This window comes from Giraffa tippelskirchi, chromosome 8 (assembly GCF_054371585.1).
Source record: "Giraffa tippelskirchi isolate mGirTip1 chromosome 8, T2T-mGirTip1v1.2.pri, whole genome shotgun sequence".
Classification (NCBI taxonomy): domain Eukaryota; kingdom Metazoa; phylum Chordata; class Mammalia; order Artiodactyla; family Giraffidae; genus Giraffa; species Giraffa tippelskirchi.
Genome location: NC_137282.1, coordinates 7462238 through 7478595, shown reverse-complemented (window position 1 = coordinate 7478595; position 16358 = coordinate 7462238). Strand labels below are relative to the sequence as shown.

Genomic DNA, 16358 nt, shown 5'->3' with positions numbered 1-16358 from the left:
AGTAAGATGCTACTATCTTTGACCTCAGGGACCCCAGCTTTTGAGAGAGACTGAGCATGCGTGTATGCTCAGCTGCTCAGTTGTGTCTGACTCTCTGTGACCCCACGGAATGTAGTGCACCAGGCTCCTGGGTCTGCGGAATTTTTCAGGCAAGAACACTGGAGTGGGTTGCCATTTCCTTCTCCAGAGTGTCTTCCTGTCTCAGGGATCAAACCTGCATCTCCAGCATTGGCAGGTGGATTCGTTACCACTGAGCCGTCTGGGAAGCCCATATTACATATAGTTACATTGAAAACCCCATCAGATAATTATATACTTTTTGCATTCAACCACCAAGCATGTTTTGAATCACTCGGTAAGAGTAGTCTATTACATTTACCCAAAGACATACCATTTTTGTTACTTGTCTTTCAGTCGTGATGTTCCAAGTTTCCTTCCAGTATAATTTCTCTTTTGTCTGAGGAAGTTTCTTTCAGCAATTCTTTCAGATTAGTTCCAATGGTTGCAAATTCTCTTTAGTTTTCCTTCAGTTGAGAATGTCTTTATTTCATCTTCATTTCTGAAGGATATTTTTTCAGGGTATGGAATTCTGCGTTTACAGTTCTTTCAGCACTTAGAAATGTCATGCCACCTTGTGTCTTTAGAATGGTTGTTCATGTACATGTCCTTCTCTGCTTGCAAAATCTTTAGTTTGTGTTAGTAATTTCACTTTGATGTGGCTGGAAATGGAGATCTTTGGGTTCATTCTGTTTGCTCAGCTTCCTGACTCCGTAGAATTGTGTTTTTCACCAAACTTAGGATATTTTAAGCCATTATTCCTTCAAATAATATCTTCTGTGGGACTCCGATGGCAAGAAGGTTAGAGTGTTCTTGTCCAGCATGTGCCTTTTGTTCTTTTTTCTATTTTTTATTCTCTGTATTGGTCAAATTTAGCTCATTTATATTTCTATATATCTATTCATTTCTATATATCTGTCTTCAGGACCACTGACATTTTTCTCTGTCATCTGCATTCTGCTGTTGAACCTATCCGGTGAGTTTGTTTTGATTATTTTTCAGTTCTAGACATGGGCATTGTAAGGGTTAAGCTTATTAATTATTGCGAAGTGATGGAGTGTTATCTGAAACCCATTGTAAAGTTGTAAGTCCAGATGTGGGTAAGTGTGGCACCTAACACACGAACTGACGACCCTGGGAGATGCTGAGGTGTGTGCGCGTGTGTGTTCTGTGCATTCCTGTGAGCGGCTCCGCTGGGGGCATTTTTCTGCATTCACCTAGTGTTTTTTCAGGATGAAGCCACACTTGAACAAATGTGCACGCCCAGCGTGGGGATTCCCGGAGGCCTGTATAGCCTAGAGCGCTGGGCTCCAGCCCTGGGTCTGGGATGCAGACCAGAATTTGCGCTTCTAAAAAGTTCCCTGGAGCCAGGAAGCTTTGGCACCAGGTTAGAGGACCACCTTTTGGAAGCAGCGCCTTTCGCTGGGCGGGTCTAGAGCGTACCGGTCCTCACTGGCCCCGCCCCGCCCCCGCAACACCGGCCCGGAGCCACGTCACCGCCCCCGCTCCCTTGAGAGCAGCAGCCGGAACAGGGTCCGGCCCAGTGCGCGGGGGCTGGTTCCGGGTGCGCTCCGACTCCTGCTTTGCGTTCCGGCCTCCGGCTTTTCCGTGCGCGTAGCGGGAGACGGACCCCGCGGAGCAGCCCGGCGCTGGTCTTCCCGGACGCGCTTCCGGCCGCGCAGGCGCAGGAGCCCGCGTGCCTGGCCCGGGGAGGGGACCGCAGGTAAGGGCGGTGGCGGGCCGCGGGAGGGGGCGGCAGGTAAGGCGGCTGAGGCGCAGCGCCAGCCCGCACCGGGAGCCGCGCGTGCAGCTGGCGAGCGGCGAGGGGCTGCGGGCGAGAACGGGGGCAGCTGGGCCCCGTACTGCCCGGCGCCCGAGCTGGACAGGAACCGACGGACACTCCGCCGGGACCGGCATCAGCCCCCGAAGGTGGTCGGCGCCGCGCTGCCCCCGCCTCCAGGTGCGGCTCTGGGTCGGGCGCAGTCGTCTGCTGCCCCCACTTTTAAAAAAGCAGGGTTGAGCCGTGTTCTTTGGTGGTCGCGTCTGCTCCACCCTTGACCTTTGCTTTAGAACCTTAAGGCTAAGCAGGCATCGAGAATATTTAAAATAATTATATTAACGTACCTGTGCTTTGTTGGCAGAGCGGGGTACAATCAGAATTGTATTGTGGAGCACTAATCTGTTTCCTTTCTGGTTGTATAAGATATTCTGTCGTTCGCAAAAACCAGTTTTTTCCCATTGCTTTTCTTTTTCTTCAGGCTTCCTCTCTCCCACTGCCGTCTCTTTCCATTTTTAAAAAATTAAGCTGTGAGTGTATAGCAGTGGTTTCTACTTTTTCTGTTACCAGTTTTTTCTTATTATCAGAAATCCTATGTGTCTAAGCAGTAGCTTTCCGTGTCATTTTGCTTTTTTCTGGGCAAGAACGTTCCCTCAGCCATACAACCTTATCCCTTAACTCTGGGCAGCCTACTCCAGAAATATGCCTTTAAAACAAACAAAAAATCAGGTGATGGAGTGGGTAAAAGACTTCCTTAATAAGGGAATGGACGGTCTCAGGGTCTCAGCATCGATCCCCTAATCCCGACAGTGATCCAGCTGTATTCAGTTCAGTCCGGTGCCTGAGCTTGTAGGATTTAGACGAAGAAAGTTAATTTGAGGCCAGAAAGCTTAACTTCTCTGTGTACAGCTTTAGTTACCTTGGGTAATTCACTCTGACTCAGTTTTTCGTACCTGTGAAATGGGAATAGCAGCAGTTATATCTAGCTCACAGAATCCATGTCAGACTGACACTGTAAATGGTAGCTGAACTTCTGGATGCATGTCTTTCTGAGATGGGATTCAGAAGTGCGTGAGGGGACTTCGGGATCATCAAAAGGCTGTTGAGGCGCACGGCTGTCAAGCTGACAAGAAATACATTAAAGGGGTAATGATGAGAGTCCAGCGCAGATTCGAAGATGTGAACGTGTCCTGAGGTTGGCAGCCTTGAGTGGCAGGGAAGAAAGTGATGTCCCTCCAAAAGAAAACAAAGTAAGCTTCAGACCTTGTAAGAGCTGAATCTACCCCTGGAGGTGCAGGGTAGGATTGGTGGGAGGTCAGGGGCTGCTCCACTCCATGGAGCAGTGATGAGTGAGAGCCACAGGGTGTCATCACGGAGCAGGTGATGAGTGACAGCCACAGGGTGCCGGCTCCAAGAAGAGAAGGAGCGCAGACACGGTAGGAGAGACGCAGGAGGGGGAGGCAGCGCCTGAAGCTGGGAAGACGGGGGCGTAAGGGATGGAGCGCCTGCTGCCCGCCAGCTGTTGGGATACCTGGCTACACGCGGCAGGCAGGGGGTCCTTGGGACCTCACAGTCAAGGAGGAAGGAACCAGCATCCCATAAGGGGGCCTGCAGGGATGAGGAGAGCTGGGGGTGGGAGAGTGGGGTCAAGGCTGGGTCTGGAGAGGGGCACGGAGACTGATCTTTTGCAGGGTAGGTATCAGAGTCTGGACTTTATCCCGAGGGCAGAGAAAGTGAAAGTATTAGTTGTTCACTCATTTCCGACTCTTTGCAGCCCCCTGGACTCTAGGCTGCCAGGCTCCTTTGTCCGTGGAATTCTCCAGGCAAGGATATTGGAGTGGGTTGCCATTCCCTTCTCCAGGGGATCTTCCCCACCCAGATCTCCTGCATTGCAGGCAGATTCTTTACTGTCTGAGCCACCAGGGAAACCCTGGAGGGCAGAGAGGGGCTGTCAAATGTTTTTAAAGCCAAGAGTGACAAAATCTGTGCTTCAGAAAGACCCTGTGTATACCAGAGAGGACGTCTTCCACACGGGCACAGGACGTGGGTGCAAAACCTGCTTCACCAGCGGTGGTATAGTCGGTCCACGAGAGTGAACTAGAGTGTCATGTATCCGCTTGGGTAAACCTCAGAAACATAAGGCTGGGCTTTTAAAAGAAGCAAGTTTACAAGGACGTACTCCTGGCACTCCGTGTCTTCTGCATCCCTGATAAGGGGACACTATGCCATTTCACAGGAGGAACTTGAACACCCACAGACGATGGTGTTCACGGGAGTCCTGGAACCAGGCCCCCGTGGTTACAAGGACAACACCGCTTGTGTAAAGCTTGGAAACATTCATGCGTTATGTGTTGTTATTTAGGGACACAGTTTCCTGTGGTGAAAATAAAAAGCACACGTGGAAATTCTTAACCTTTAGCATGTGCCTGAGTCACCTGTGTCAACACAGATGTCTGGACGCCACCTCAGAGTTTCTGATTCAGAAAGTCCTGGGTGAGGACTCAGCAACTTGCATTTCTCAGAAGTTCTGGATGCTTCTGCTGCTGCTATTGCATGTGCAGGGACCACAGTTTAAGAACCGCTGACCCACCCACTTGAGGATATGGGTTACTTCTTGGAAGGGAGCAGAACAGGACTGCAAGGGTTATGTGGCTTCAACCCTGTTGGCATTATTTCTTTAAAAAGGGGGACGCAGTGTTACTTGACAGAGCTGGATAGCTGCTCATGGTCTACGTTTAACTTTTTTTTGTGCTTGCAACATTTCAGGAAAGAAAAGAGATCCTGTTTGCTGCGGGGAATGGATTGGAAAAGAGAAAGCAGTGGTAGAGCCCGTGGGAAGGCGTCACAGAAGCCCAGGTAGGAGATGCTTAGACTGGGGTGGGGGATCGAGGGAGGGGAAGAGCAAGCAGATTTGGGAGCTTCTAGGGGGAGAAGGGACTGTCAGTGGTGACTGGTCTGTCGTGCTTAGGGGAGGGAGACATCAGGTTCCCCGGTTGCGTGCCCCTCACAGTGGGGACCCCTGCATGGCAGGCATGCTGGCAACAGGAGGGGGATTTCAGGTGTGGACGTCCCAGACCTTGAGGGGTCCCTGGGTGAGTGACGCTTTAGGAGAAAGAGCCAGGTCACAGCAGAGGCTGGAAACCATCGATGTGTACACGGCCACCTGAGCCATGTGCGTGAATGAGACCACGTGGAAGGCGTGGAATGGAAGAGGGGCCCACGACATCACCCGAGGGATGCCATCCCCCAAGGCGGGCCGGCCAGCTGCTCCTCCCGCCACCCATTCTTGTGTGGCCCGTGAGCTAAGGATCCCTTTCACGTTTTTAAATACTGGGGGAGAGAAAGGAACAGTCTTTTGTGACGTGAGGCTCGAATCTCAGTGTCTGTGAGCAGAGTTTTGCTGGAGCAGAGCCCCACTCGCCCGCTGGTGCAGGAGGGCCCGGCTGCTTCTGGCAGCGGGATGGAGGGACTGTGACCGTCCCCCGGTCGCTCTGCACAGCCACTGCTTGCCGTGCGCGTCCCAGTGCTATGGTCCCTCGATGACCGCCCTGGCCCCTAAAGCTGAGCTTTTACTGTCTGGCCCTTAATGGGAAAAAGTTCTTGTGGTTGACCTCAGGTCTAAGTTGAGACACTCTTGGTCACTTTAAATGCCGCAGAGGAGAGATGGCAGGAGTTTCACCTGTTTCTTGTAGGTCAGCTTCTAAGAATCAGGCCCTGGGGGAAGACGCTCCGGAGACTGTGAGGCCGGAGTGGTGAACGTCCTCGTCGCGTCCACGCAAGTCCTGGGAGACGCCTGGGGGGAGGGTGCCGGAGAGAAAGATGCGGGCCCGGTATCTCGAGGAAGGTGAGCAGACAATACCCGGGCCGTGGGTGAGCACCCCACCTCGTCCCAGAGAGGAGGGGGTTGAGTGAGCCTGGAGCAGAGCTGGGGGTCCCCGAGCTCCGCGCAGTGACAGCAGAGATGATCGAAGCCCAGCGTTCTCTTCCGATCAGGGCAAAGTACACTGACCCGTGGAAGAGTCCTCCTTCGCCCATCTACCTACAAACCCGGCCTGACCCCGCTTAGCTTCAGAGGTGAGACGCGGTCTCCGTGTCCGGGGTGGAGTGGCCGTAGACGAGTCCCTCCTCTCTGACAGTCCCTGCTCAGCAGAAGCACTGTCACGGCTGACCCTTCACCTGCAGCCTTGTCACTGGGAGATTACCGCTGGCCCTTCTGAGACTGTGAGCACTGAAAAGAGTGGATTTGAGGGGGGAGGGTTGAGTTTGCAAAGTGTTTTTATCTTTTCATGTTGAGATTTTATATATATATACCTGAAAATACACACAACATCTTCTTCATTCATTCTCTGTTGACAAACGCTTAACCATTCCTTTCACGTCTTGACTGTTGTGAATAATGATGCTATGGAGATAGGGGTGCATGTACCTTTTCAAATTAGTAGGGGTGTTTTGGGGTTTTTTTTTTGGATGTGCACCCAGGAGTGAGATTGCTGGATCATACGATGGTTCTGATTTTAGTGTTTTGAGGAACCTTCACGTGGTTTTCCATAGCAGCTGCACCAATCTACGTTCCCACCAACAGTGTCAGAGTGTTCCTTTTTCTTCACATCCTCACCAAGATTTGTTATCTCTTGTCTGTTGGGTGATGGCCATTCTGACAGATGTGAGGTGATAACCTCAAATTTATAGTATATGAATTACATCTCAACCTAGGTTTTTAATTGAATTATAGGTGATTTACACTATTTTATTAGTTTCGGGCGTACAGCATCATGACTCAGTATTTTTAAAGGTTATGTTCCACTTAAAAGTTATTACAGAATAATGGTTGTATTCCCTGTGCTCAACTCTGGGTGAGAGACAGAAGTGGCTTCTCCAGGCCGAGCGACTTAGCTGCTCCAGACGAGAGCGGACGCATCAGGCTTCCCACCAGGTCCTGAAGCTGCAGACTCTCTGCTAGTCTGTGCTTGCAGAGAACAGTTTGCAGTGAGAAGGCAGGCGTCATTCAGAGAGGGTGGCCTGGCGCTTGGCAGTGCCCGTAGCAGGGCAAGTACCAGCTGCCTAAGATGTGTGGGAGGAGTGGGTTTCAGGAGGAAGTGATGGAGGTCAGGGGGGCGGCCAGGGGCCAGAGAGGGGCTGGCGAGGAGGCCTGGGCTCCTGGCCCCCCTGCACTGCCCCGGAGATCGGGAGCCTGGGAAACCCCTGGCCGGAAGGGCCCTGGGAAGGGGGCTGCTTGGACTATGGCCGTTTGTCTGTGTGCAGAGGCACGAGTCTTATTCAACAAACTTCCTCTTTGGTACTTAGAGGCAGAGCGCTTTCAAACCAGCGCACGGGGCCAGCCAGAGCCCTGACCGACCCGGGAGTCTGGCCAGAAACCTGAGCAGGAAGAAAGGCCCTCCCGGCAGGTAAGGCTTCACGTCGCTGTGTCCTCGGCCCCTGAGACGCAGGGTCTGTCAGGCACTGTGTCTCACGTGCCCCATGCTCTGGTTAAGCCCACGCCCTCTGCTCTGGCCACCCCCTGTGGGTGGTAACCAGCGTCCACTCCAGGCTCCTGGAGGCCCCCGCTCCCGACATCCAGGTTCCTCCCCGCCCTCCACCCCCAGCACCCGCCTCTGCGCCGGGCCCCACGCCTGGTCCCGGGCTGCCAAGGGTCACCTGCGCCCCCGCCTCACCCCCATCAGGCCGCCTGAATCCTGGATGATCAGCGCTCATCCTGGATTCTGGCCCAGGCCTCCCACCCCGCCTCTCCCACCCCGGGGCACCCTTTCACACCTTTGCTTCTTAAAAGCATCAGGGGGCTTCTGAGCACCTCTCAAGGAGCATCCCGGCCCCTCAGCATCCCAGACAGCTGCCAGCCCAGCTTCTCCTGTGCGTCTCCAGAGCCATGGTTTGCTTTCCTCTTAGCATTGCTAGCTGTCTTTCCTCAGTGCAGACGGCTGTGGGGGAGACAGAGACACAGCTAGACAGGCCTAGGACTCCCTTCTGCTTGAACCTGCAGTAGAAAGTCAGGGCTCCGGGAGGAGCTGGCATCGGGCATGCCGCACAAGGCTGCTTCTCTCAAACCCCGATGCTCACAGCGGCCCCGGGACCCTCTGTCCTTCCTGAGACAGGCCGGTCTGTGACTACGCCTCGTGTCTCCGTCTTAGGGGCCGGCGGAGCGCAGCGCCGTGGAGATGAGGCCCCTGGAGGGCAGGAAGGGGCCCCCGCCCAGGGAGCTGCCCCCAGCCGTAGGGCTGCTGCTGTCAATGGCGCTCATGAACGTCCTCCTCTACCTCTGCCTTGACCGGCTCGTCACCCCGCCTCGGGGCCCCATGGAGCACCCTGGCCGCTGCCCACCCGGCCACTTCAGCACAGGACAGGTGACCACCTGCTCCCCGTGGCTGTCCTGCGAGCAGCTGAGGACGGAAGTGAGGCCACTGAAGCGTGTAGGGGAGGGAGCTGTGAAGACAGTGAGTCTGGCTCGCCGTCGGCGGGGGGGGGGGGGTGGGGGGCAGGCGGCGTCACCCCAGAAACCTCGCTGCAGGAACGTCATCCCAGTAAGGGGTGGCCCACCCCCTTGTAGGGTATTCCGCGGTCAGCTGGTGTCGTTAGGAGCCCCGTGTTGCAGCATAAGAATGCTGTCTTAAGTAGAAAAGCAAAATGGAAAGCTGTGCGAGATGCTGTTTCCATCTGCAAGATTTTATATATAAAAAAATATAAAAATAATAGAACTCGTGCAATGCTGAAGGAGGATTTGGGGCAATTTTTTTGGTTCTTATTTTTCCAACTCTACGGTGCTGTTTTTTAAAAGCTTTTGATTTTACCTTGGAGTATAGACAGTTAACAATGTTGTGATAGTTTCAGATGAACAGCAAAGGGACTCAGCTGTGCATATACATGTATCCATTCTCCCCCAGACTCCCCTCCCATCCGGGCTGCCACACAGCACTGAGCAGAGTTCGTGCTCTACAGTAGGTCCTTGTTGCTTATCGATGTTATTTACTTATTATATGTCTTTATTTTATTTTTTTATTTTATTCATTTTATTTATTTTTGGGGGCTACGCTGCGTCTTCTTTGCTGGGCGTGGGCTCTCTCTCGTTCCAGTGAGTCGGGGCAGCTCTAGTTGGGGTGCACCGGCTTCTTGTCGTGGCTTCTCTTGTTGCAGAGCAGAGGTCTAGGCACACGGGCTCCAGAGCAGTCTCAGCATTTGTGGCGCATGGGCTTAGTTGCCCTGAGGCATGTGGAATCTCAGACCAAGGATCGAACCCATGTCCCCTGCATTGGCAGATGGATTCTTTACCGCTGATCCAGCAAGGAGAGCCCAGGTTTTTTGTTTTGATGTTGTTAAGCGTCATGCGAGCGAGCTGTTTGTAAATTTTGGAGACTAATCCCTCTTCGGTCACATCATTTGCAAATATTTGCTCCCAGTCTGAGGGTTTTCTTTTCCCTCTTTCACTTTCATCAAGAGGCTCTTTAGTTGTTCTTCTCTTTCTGCCAAAAGCTTTCTGCATATGTCACCTGCATATCTGAGGTTATTGATATTTCTCCCGGCAATCTTGATTCCAGCTTGTGCTTCATCCATCACAGCATTCCTTATGATGTACTCTGCATATGAGTTAAATAAGCAGGGTGACAATATACAGCCTTGACGTACTTCTTTTCCTATTTGGAACCAGTCCATTGTTCCATGTCCAGTTCTAACTGTTGCTTCTTGACCTGCATACAGGTTGCTCAAGAGGCAGGTCAGGTGGTCTGGTATTCCCATCTCTTTTAAGAATTTTTCACAGTTTGTTGTGATCCACACAGTCAAAGGCTTTGGCATAGTCAATAAAGCAGAACTAGATGTTTTTCTGGAACTCTTTTGCTTTTTCGATGATCCAGCGGATGTTGACAGTTTGATCTCTGGTTTCTCTGCCTTTTCTAGAACCAGCTTGAACATCTGGAAGTTCACAGTTCACGTATTGTTAAGCCTGGCTTGGAGAATTTTAAGCATTACTTTACTAGCATGTGAGATGAGTGCAATTGTGCAGTAGTTTGAGCATTCTTTGGCATTGCCTTTCTTTGGGATTGGAATGAAAACTGATACATGTAAAAACATAGAAAAACATCTGGGACGTTACCAGTCAAACAGTTAACTAGTTTCCTTTGGGCTGGGGATTAAATTCAGAGGAAGGAGTTCTATTCCCTGCATATTTGAACTTTTACTAAGAAGAGTATTTGTGATTATTTTTATAATATTTTTTAAAAAGATAGATTGTTAAGAAATGATTCTTAACCCCTGACTTGCAAGTATGTAGTATTGGAGGTTTCAGATATTTGTGAGAGATCCCAAAGACTAATAGTATTTGATGGTAAACATCAGTGGTAATTAATCTTTTCATTTATCTGAGGCAGAAAAATGAATGTGACATAAGCGAGGTTTGGGAGGAAGTCATGAGGCCTGTGGCTGAAGCTGTCCTGCGTTTCTTGTGGAGTAAATGTGTAAGCAAACCATAGCAGCCTCTCTGTAGCGATCCCCATTTTATATGAAAAAAACTAGTGCTGGTGAGGGGACGGGGAGCCCAAGGGATTGATGGGTCGTAACAAAACCAGGATTTTTATATTGGAGTCAGAGATCAGATTCAGTGCTTGTGCAGCTCTGTGGAGAGAATAAAATGTGTTCCGTATAAAAATTTAAGAACTGTATTCATGAAATGTACAGTGACTCCTGCAGTGAAGGTAACTTGGCTTCTTAGTAGAAATTATCTATAGTGAAATTTCTCAGATTGGGGTTTCTGAGAACGCCTTGAAAGGTAACTGTTTGAATAAATGATGAGTGCCGACAGGTAGTGGGTTTTCTGTGAATGAACCTCCCCTCTCAGGCCCGCAGTGAATTCTCATAGGCCTCCGGACCACCTCCTCCATTTGATGTGTTTTTTAGTTCCTTAAAAAATGTTTTAAAATATTAGAGTAGTATATATTTTTTCTTGTTATACCAAAAGGTATAAGGGGGGGGGGAGCATGTAAAGAGAACAGAGAACATCCTTAGATTTCTATGTAACTTTGTTTTATGCAGTTAGAACAGTAATATAAAAGCACTGTGTGTCCTTTTCATCTGTAACATTGCTTGTATCTGTGAAAACCCCATCAGATAGCATCTGCATTTGGCTGCGCCCATAACCTTCCCTGAGTGGCCCTGCATAACCGGACCGCTTCCCAATTTTTGTTGGGTGGACAGGTTCCAGTTAGGCTTTTATAAATAATGCTGAATTTTTATTTCTAGAGCTTTTTATATATTTCAGATTATTGCCTTAGATTTAAATGCCACAGTCTCTTGAAAACTACACCCCAAGCTTCCATAACCTTTAACAATGAAGACATGGAAGCCAGAGGGACACAGCCCACAGGGTCAAGCACAGCCCGGGGCAGCCGGGTCCTGGCCTGGAGCCTCTTTTCTCTTCTGCAACCCCTGCCTTCCCTTTGGGAACTCGAGCAGCGGGTCGGCGGTTCTCACTTCTTTCCCTGTGATGGAAGTGTGAGCGCACGGCCGTGCGGAGCAGCTGTCACCGGCTGGCGGTGTCAGGACGGCTGTCCCAGGGTGTGCGTCATTTCAGCTCCTGCTGTTCCAGCCAGAGTCACGGAAGACCGTGACCATGTTAAAGCGTGTTCCCTATGTACAGCCGTTCCTGTCTGTGGTTTACTCTGCACCTTTTAAAGCGAGGGGCCCAGCCTTCTCCCTCCCCACCCTGCATTGCGCAGCACTGCTTTCCAACTGGGGGTCTGTATGCTACTCCCCGTCTTTGCACGTGCAGCCCCCTCTCTGGGGAATGACCCCCATTCTCCACGTCTGCCACGCAAGCCCCGTCATCCCACACACCCAGTTCCGGGCCACCTGGCTCGCCGCCTGCAGGCCGAGCCTTCGCCCAGCATCTGGTCCGGCTCCCAAGCAAGTCTGCGGAACAGCCCGCGCTTGGCTCTGTGCGTCCTCTGCACCACATCCGGCACCTCAAGGCATCTGCTTCCCGGCTCACCAGCCAAGGAGGGTCCCGGGTTGACGTTCTCTGTGGCTTTGTTCCAGGTGTTTCTGTCCGAGTGGAAGGAACGCAAGGTGGCCCTGTCGCGGCTCACCAGGCCGGAGGTGAGAGACGACTTCCTGCATGGGCTGCAGATGCTGCAGGCGCTGCAGAGTGAGCATGTGGTTACACTGCTGGGTTACTGTGAGGATGACAGCACCATCCTCACCGAGTACCACCCCTTGGGCTCCCTGGGCAACCTGGAGGCGACACTGAACCTCTCCAAGTACCGCAGCCTGAACACGTGGCAGCACAGGCTGCAGTTGGCCCTGGGCTACGTGGCCATCCTCGACTTCCTGCACCGCAGCCCCCTGGGCACGCTGGTCATGTGCGACTCCAGCGACCTGCCCAAGACCCTGTCCCAGTACCTTCTAACCGCCAACTTCAGCATCGTGCTCAATGACCTGGACGCCCTGCCCCTGGTGAACTGCAGCTCTGGGGCCCTGGTGAAGTGTGGCCACCGGGAGCTCCATGGGGACTTCGTGGCCCCAGAGCAGTTGTGGCCCTTCGGAGAGGACGTGCCCTTCCAGGACGACCTCATGCCTGCGTATGACGAGAAGAGTGACATCTGGAAGATTCCCGACGTCTCCAGTTTCCTTCTGGGGCACGTGGAAGGGAGTGACATGGTCCGATTCCACTTGTTTGATATTCACAAGGCGTGTAAGAGCCGTGTGCCTGCAGAGAGACCCACCGCTCAGGCCGTCCTGGACACTTACCAGAAGGTTCTGAATCTACTCAGAGACACCGTGACGTCTCAGACAAGAGAGATGCTGTAAAAACCAGTGTGGTCACTGAGGGATGGCAGTCAGGGAACGGCTGGAGGATTTGAACCGATTTTGCCCCGGTGGAAGGTGTTAGCGGCTCTGCCCTGGGCTCTTCCTCCCCTGACCACCTGGCGGGGGTTGCTAAGCAAGAGCACACGGGCTTGCCGTGAGCCCGGCTGCAGGCGAAGGCGGAGAGAGGCAGTGAGTCTGACCAGTATCTGAAGGAAGTAACAAAAGTGAGCTACAAACAGGCGTCCCTAATAGCTGACTCTGTAGGCTTGTAAGAAATGTGCGTGGAGAGGTTTTTAAGTGGCAATGTGGGGAAGAGACAAGCGGTAGTTCTCGCTTTGTCAGGTGAGTATCTGCAGTGCACTTCACGGTACCGAGGAGATGTCACTGTGTTTCAGGTGACTGCTCAGGGCCACGCCTGTGTCATCCACGTCCCAGCGAGCTAGCGTGCATGCTCTCTGAAACCTTGAGTGGATAAGGAGCATTGAAAATACTACGTGTGACGGTAATCACATCTGTGTTACTACTGCCTCAGATGGTGCTTGTGAAATTCCTCTTTACCTTCCAGCTTGATATTTATTCTGTGCTCAACATTAATTATCGTGAACATTTTACACCAATACTGTCTGTCACTCACTCATTACTGGAAGGCATTGAAGACCTTCCACTTGAGTTGCATGATTAAATCCTTCAGAAAGCTTTCCTTGGTCCTTGTCATCCTTGTTTGCAGGGGAGGAAGGATTTGGTGCATATTCATCATTACCAATAAGAGGTTAAAGCTGGCATTGAGGGCAGAAACGCTGTGCACAGGCCTCTGGGCACCAGAATCACAGAGAGCTGGCCCCGCCCTGCAGTCTGGGACTCAGTGTCTGGGTGGAGTCTTTGCATTTCTCACCGGTTCCCTGGTGATGCAGCCAGTGCCGCCATTCTAGGAACCACATTTCGAGAACCAGTGTCCTTACCTATCCAGGCAGTAGACAGGGAGTGTGGTCGGTATTATCCTTTTTCTACCTCCCATGGTGATTGGGTCCTGTGGTTGGTCAGAGAATATGCTTGCCTACAGTATTTTAACTGCTGCTCTTTGTTACAAACATGCTGCCAGAACCCACGAGGATGGCTGTAATCAAAAGGATGAATAGTAACAAATGTCGGCAAGGATGTAGAGACTTGGAGCCATCATACATTGTTGGTAGGAATGTAAAATGGCCCAGCTTCTTTGGGAAACAGTCTGACTGTCCTCAAAATGTCAAAAATAGAGTTACCATGAGCCAGCAGTTCCAGTTCCCCGTATTTACCAATGAGAATTGAAAACATGTCCATAAAAGAACTTGGACACAAATATTCATAGCAGCATTATTCATAATAGACAAAAGATGAAGATGTCCATTCGCCGGTGAATAGATAAAAGAAAATGTGGTCCCTCCATACGAAGGGGTAACATTTCAGCCGTGAGAGGAGTGTAGCGCTTGGTCATGCTCCAACGTGGATGACGGTACTAAGTGAAAGAAGCCATCACAAAAGACCACGCGCCATATTCCATTTGTAGGAAATGTCCAGAATCGACAAACCCACAGAAATAGAAAATAAATCCGTGGTTCCAGAGGGGCTGGCAGGGGCTTGGAGTTGAAGAATGCGGGGTGCTTGCTAACGGGTACAGGGTTTCTTCAGGGGAGATGAAAATTTCCAGAAATGCTGATGGTTGCACAACTCTGAATATACTAAATAACACTGAAATGTATAAAAGGGCGCAATTTTATGGTTTGTGAATTATATCTCAATAAAGCTGGAAGAAAAACCCCACCTCTGCCACAAGACCATGTATCTCTTACGACCCTTTTTACTTGAAGTAGTCACTCTGTGGAGCTGCTGATCCGATGTTGCCCTTTTCATGTCGTTCTGGGTTGAGGGTTTTCCTTGATTTTGGGACTTTGCATTAGAACAAAACTTTCAGTTTCAAATGAATTCCTTTTTAAATACTGATGATAGAGCTAAAATGAACAGCATGGTATTTGGCAAGGACACAGTGCCAGGATCAGAAGACATAATAGCTCCAGCTCCATCTCTGACTCGTGTGGCCTCAGACAAACCGATTTTCTAAGTGAGAGGGTCGGCAAGAGGCATTTCCAACTTCTGCTCCTCCTCTGAGGTCTCCGTGATGCTTGATCGGGCCAGTGCCCGGCACCACGCTGGGCCTGGCCCTTCAGTTTCTATCTTCAGTAGCAACAGAACTGCAGAATCGTAAGAGGAAAGGAAAGACCCAACTTTCTGCTGTGTAAGAGAGACTCACTTCCATTTCAAGAGCACACATAGGCTCAAAGTAAAGGGACGGAAAAAGATATTCCATGCACGTGGAAGCCAAAGGAGAGCAGGGGTAGCTATACTTCTGTTAGACAAAACAGGCTCTAAGTCAGGAAGTGCAGTGAGACAGAATTCAGTATATGATGATAAAGGGGTCAATTCAGCAAGAGGGTATAAAAATCATAAATTTGTATGCACCCCAAAATGCATATAGATCTGATGGGAGAAATAGACAACAATACAATAATTGTTCTTGTAATAGTACCCCACTTGAATATCCCACTTTCAACAATGGACAGATTATCCAGACAAAATCAAGAAGGAAACATTGGATTTTAACTGTATCTTGGACTAAATGGACCTAACAGACATACGGAGAAGGCAATGGCACCCCACTCCAGTACTCTTGCCTGGAAAATCCCATGGATGGAGGAGCCTGGTAGGCTGCAGTCCATGGGGTCGCTAAGAGTCAGACACAGAATGTCTGCTAAGAGTCACTGAGTGACTTCACATTCACTTTTCACTTCCATGCATTGGAGAAGGAAATGGCAACCCACTCCAGTGTTCTTGCCTGGAGAATCCTAGGGACGGCGGAGCCTGGTGGGCTGCCATCTATGGGGTCTCACAGAGTCGGACACAACTGAAGCGACTTAGCAGCAGCAACAGACGTACATAGAAAATTCTACCAAACAGCAGCAGAATACATATTTTCCTCAAGCACACATGAAACTGTCTCCAGGACAGATTATGCTGTTAGGTCACAAAACAAGTATGAACAATTTTGAGAAGATTGAAATGACATCAAGCATCTCATTGCATTTTCTTACCACAGTGGTTTGAAACTACAATAGAAATCAGTAACAGAAGGGTGAAAACAACAGAAACCAATGAAATAGAAAACAGACAATAAAGAAAATTCACAAATGTGGAAATTAAACAACACACACCTGAACAAACAATGAGTCACACAAGAAATCAAAAGGAAAATTTTAAGTTCCTTGAGACAAAAATGAAAACACTGTACCAAAACTTAGTTGTTCTTGTTCAGTCATGCGGTTATGTCTGACTCGGTGACTCCATGAACTGCAGCACGCCAGGCTTCCCTGTCCTTCACTGTCTCCCAGAGCTTGCTCAAACTCATGTCCATTGAGTCAGTGATGGTATCCAATCATATTATCCTCTGTTGCCCCCTTCTCCCGCCTTCAGTCTTTCCCAACATCAGCTCTTTGCATCAGGTGGCTGAAGTATTCGAGCTTCAGCATCAGTCCTTCCAAAGAATATTCAGGGTTGATTTCCTTTAGGATTGACTGGTTTGATCTCCTTGCTGTCCATGGGACTCTCAAGATCTTCTCCAGCACTACAGTTCAAAAGCGTCAGTTCTTCAGCACTCAGCCTTCTTTATGGTCCAGCTCTCACATCC

The 16358-nt window shown here is 50.5% G+C and overlaps 1 protein-coding gene across 26 annotated transcripts; it reads left to right on the top strand.

Moving 5' to 3' along the window:
• The first annotated feature begins 1741 nt into the window (after window positions 1–1741).
• On the top strand, window positions 1742–13340 carry POMK (protein O-mannose kinase). 26 transcript variants are annotated; one of them, XM_081519164.1, is made up of 8 exons: window positions 1742–1780; window positions 4601–4690; window positions 5527–5609; window positions 5828–5908; window positions 5985–6055; window positions 7139–7239; window positions 7981–8283; window positions 11873–13340. In XM_081519164.1, the coding sequence occupies exons 7-8, from the start codon at window positions 8008–8010 to the stop codon at window positions 12641–12643; spliced, it is 1047 nt and encodes a 348-aa protein (XP_081375290.1). In that variant the 5' UTR covers window positions 1742–1780; window positions 4601–4690; window positions 5527–5609; window positions 5828–5908; window positions 5985–6055; window positions 7139–7239; window positions 7981–8007; the 3' UTR covers window positions 12644–13340. The 26 variants fall into 26 exon arrangements, with proteins under 26 accessions (XP_081375290.1, XP_081375289.1, XP_081375294.1 ...); XM_081519163.1 differs by having other exon boundaries at window positions 5527–5678; XM_081519168.1 differs by having other exon boundaries at window positions 1742–2017; window positions 5527–5678.
• The last annotated feature ends 3018 nt before the right edge of the window (window positions 13341–16358 follow it).

Coding starts and splice junctions, on each gene's coding strand:
- POMK (XM_081519167.1), top strand. CDS start 8,008: ATGAGGCCCCTGGAGGGCAGGAAGGGGCCCCCGCCCAGGGAGCTGCCC. Junction 8,284..11,872: donor GGGAGGGAGCTGTGAAGACA/GTGAGTCTGGCT, acceptor GCTTTGTTCCAG/GTGTTTCTGTCCGAGTGGAA.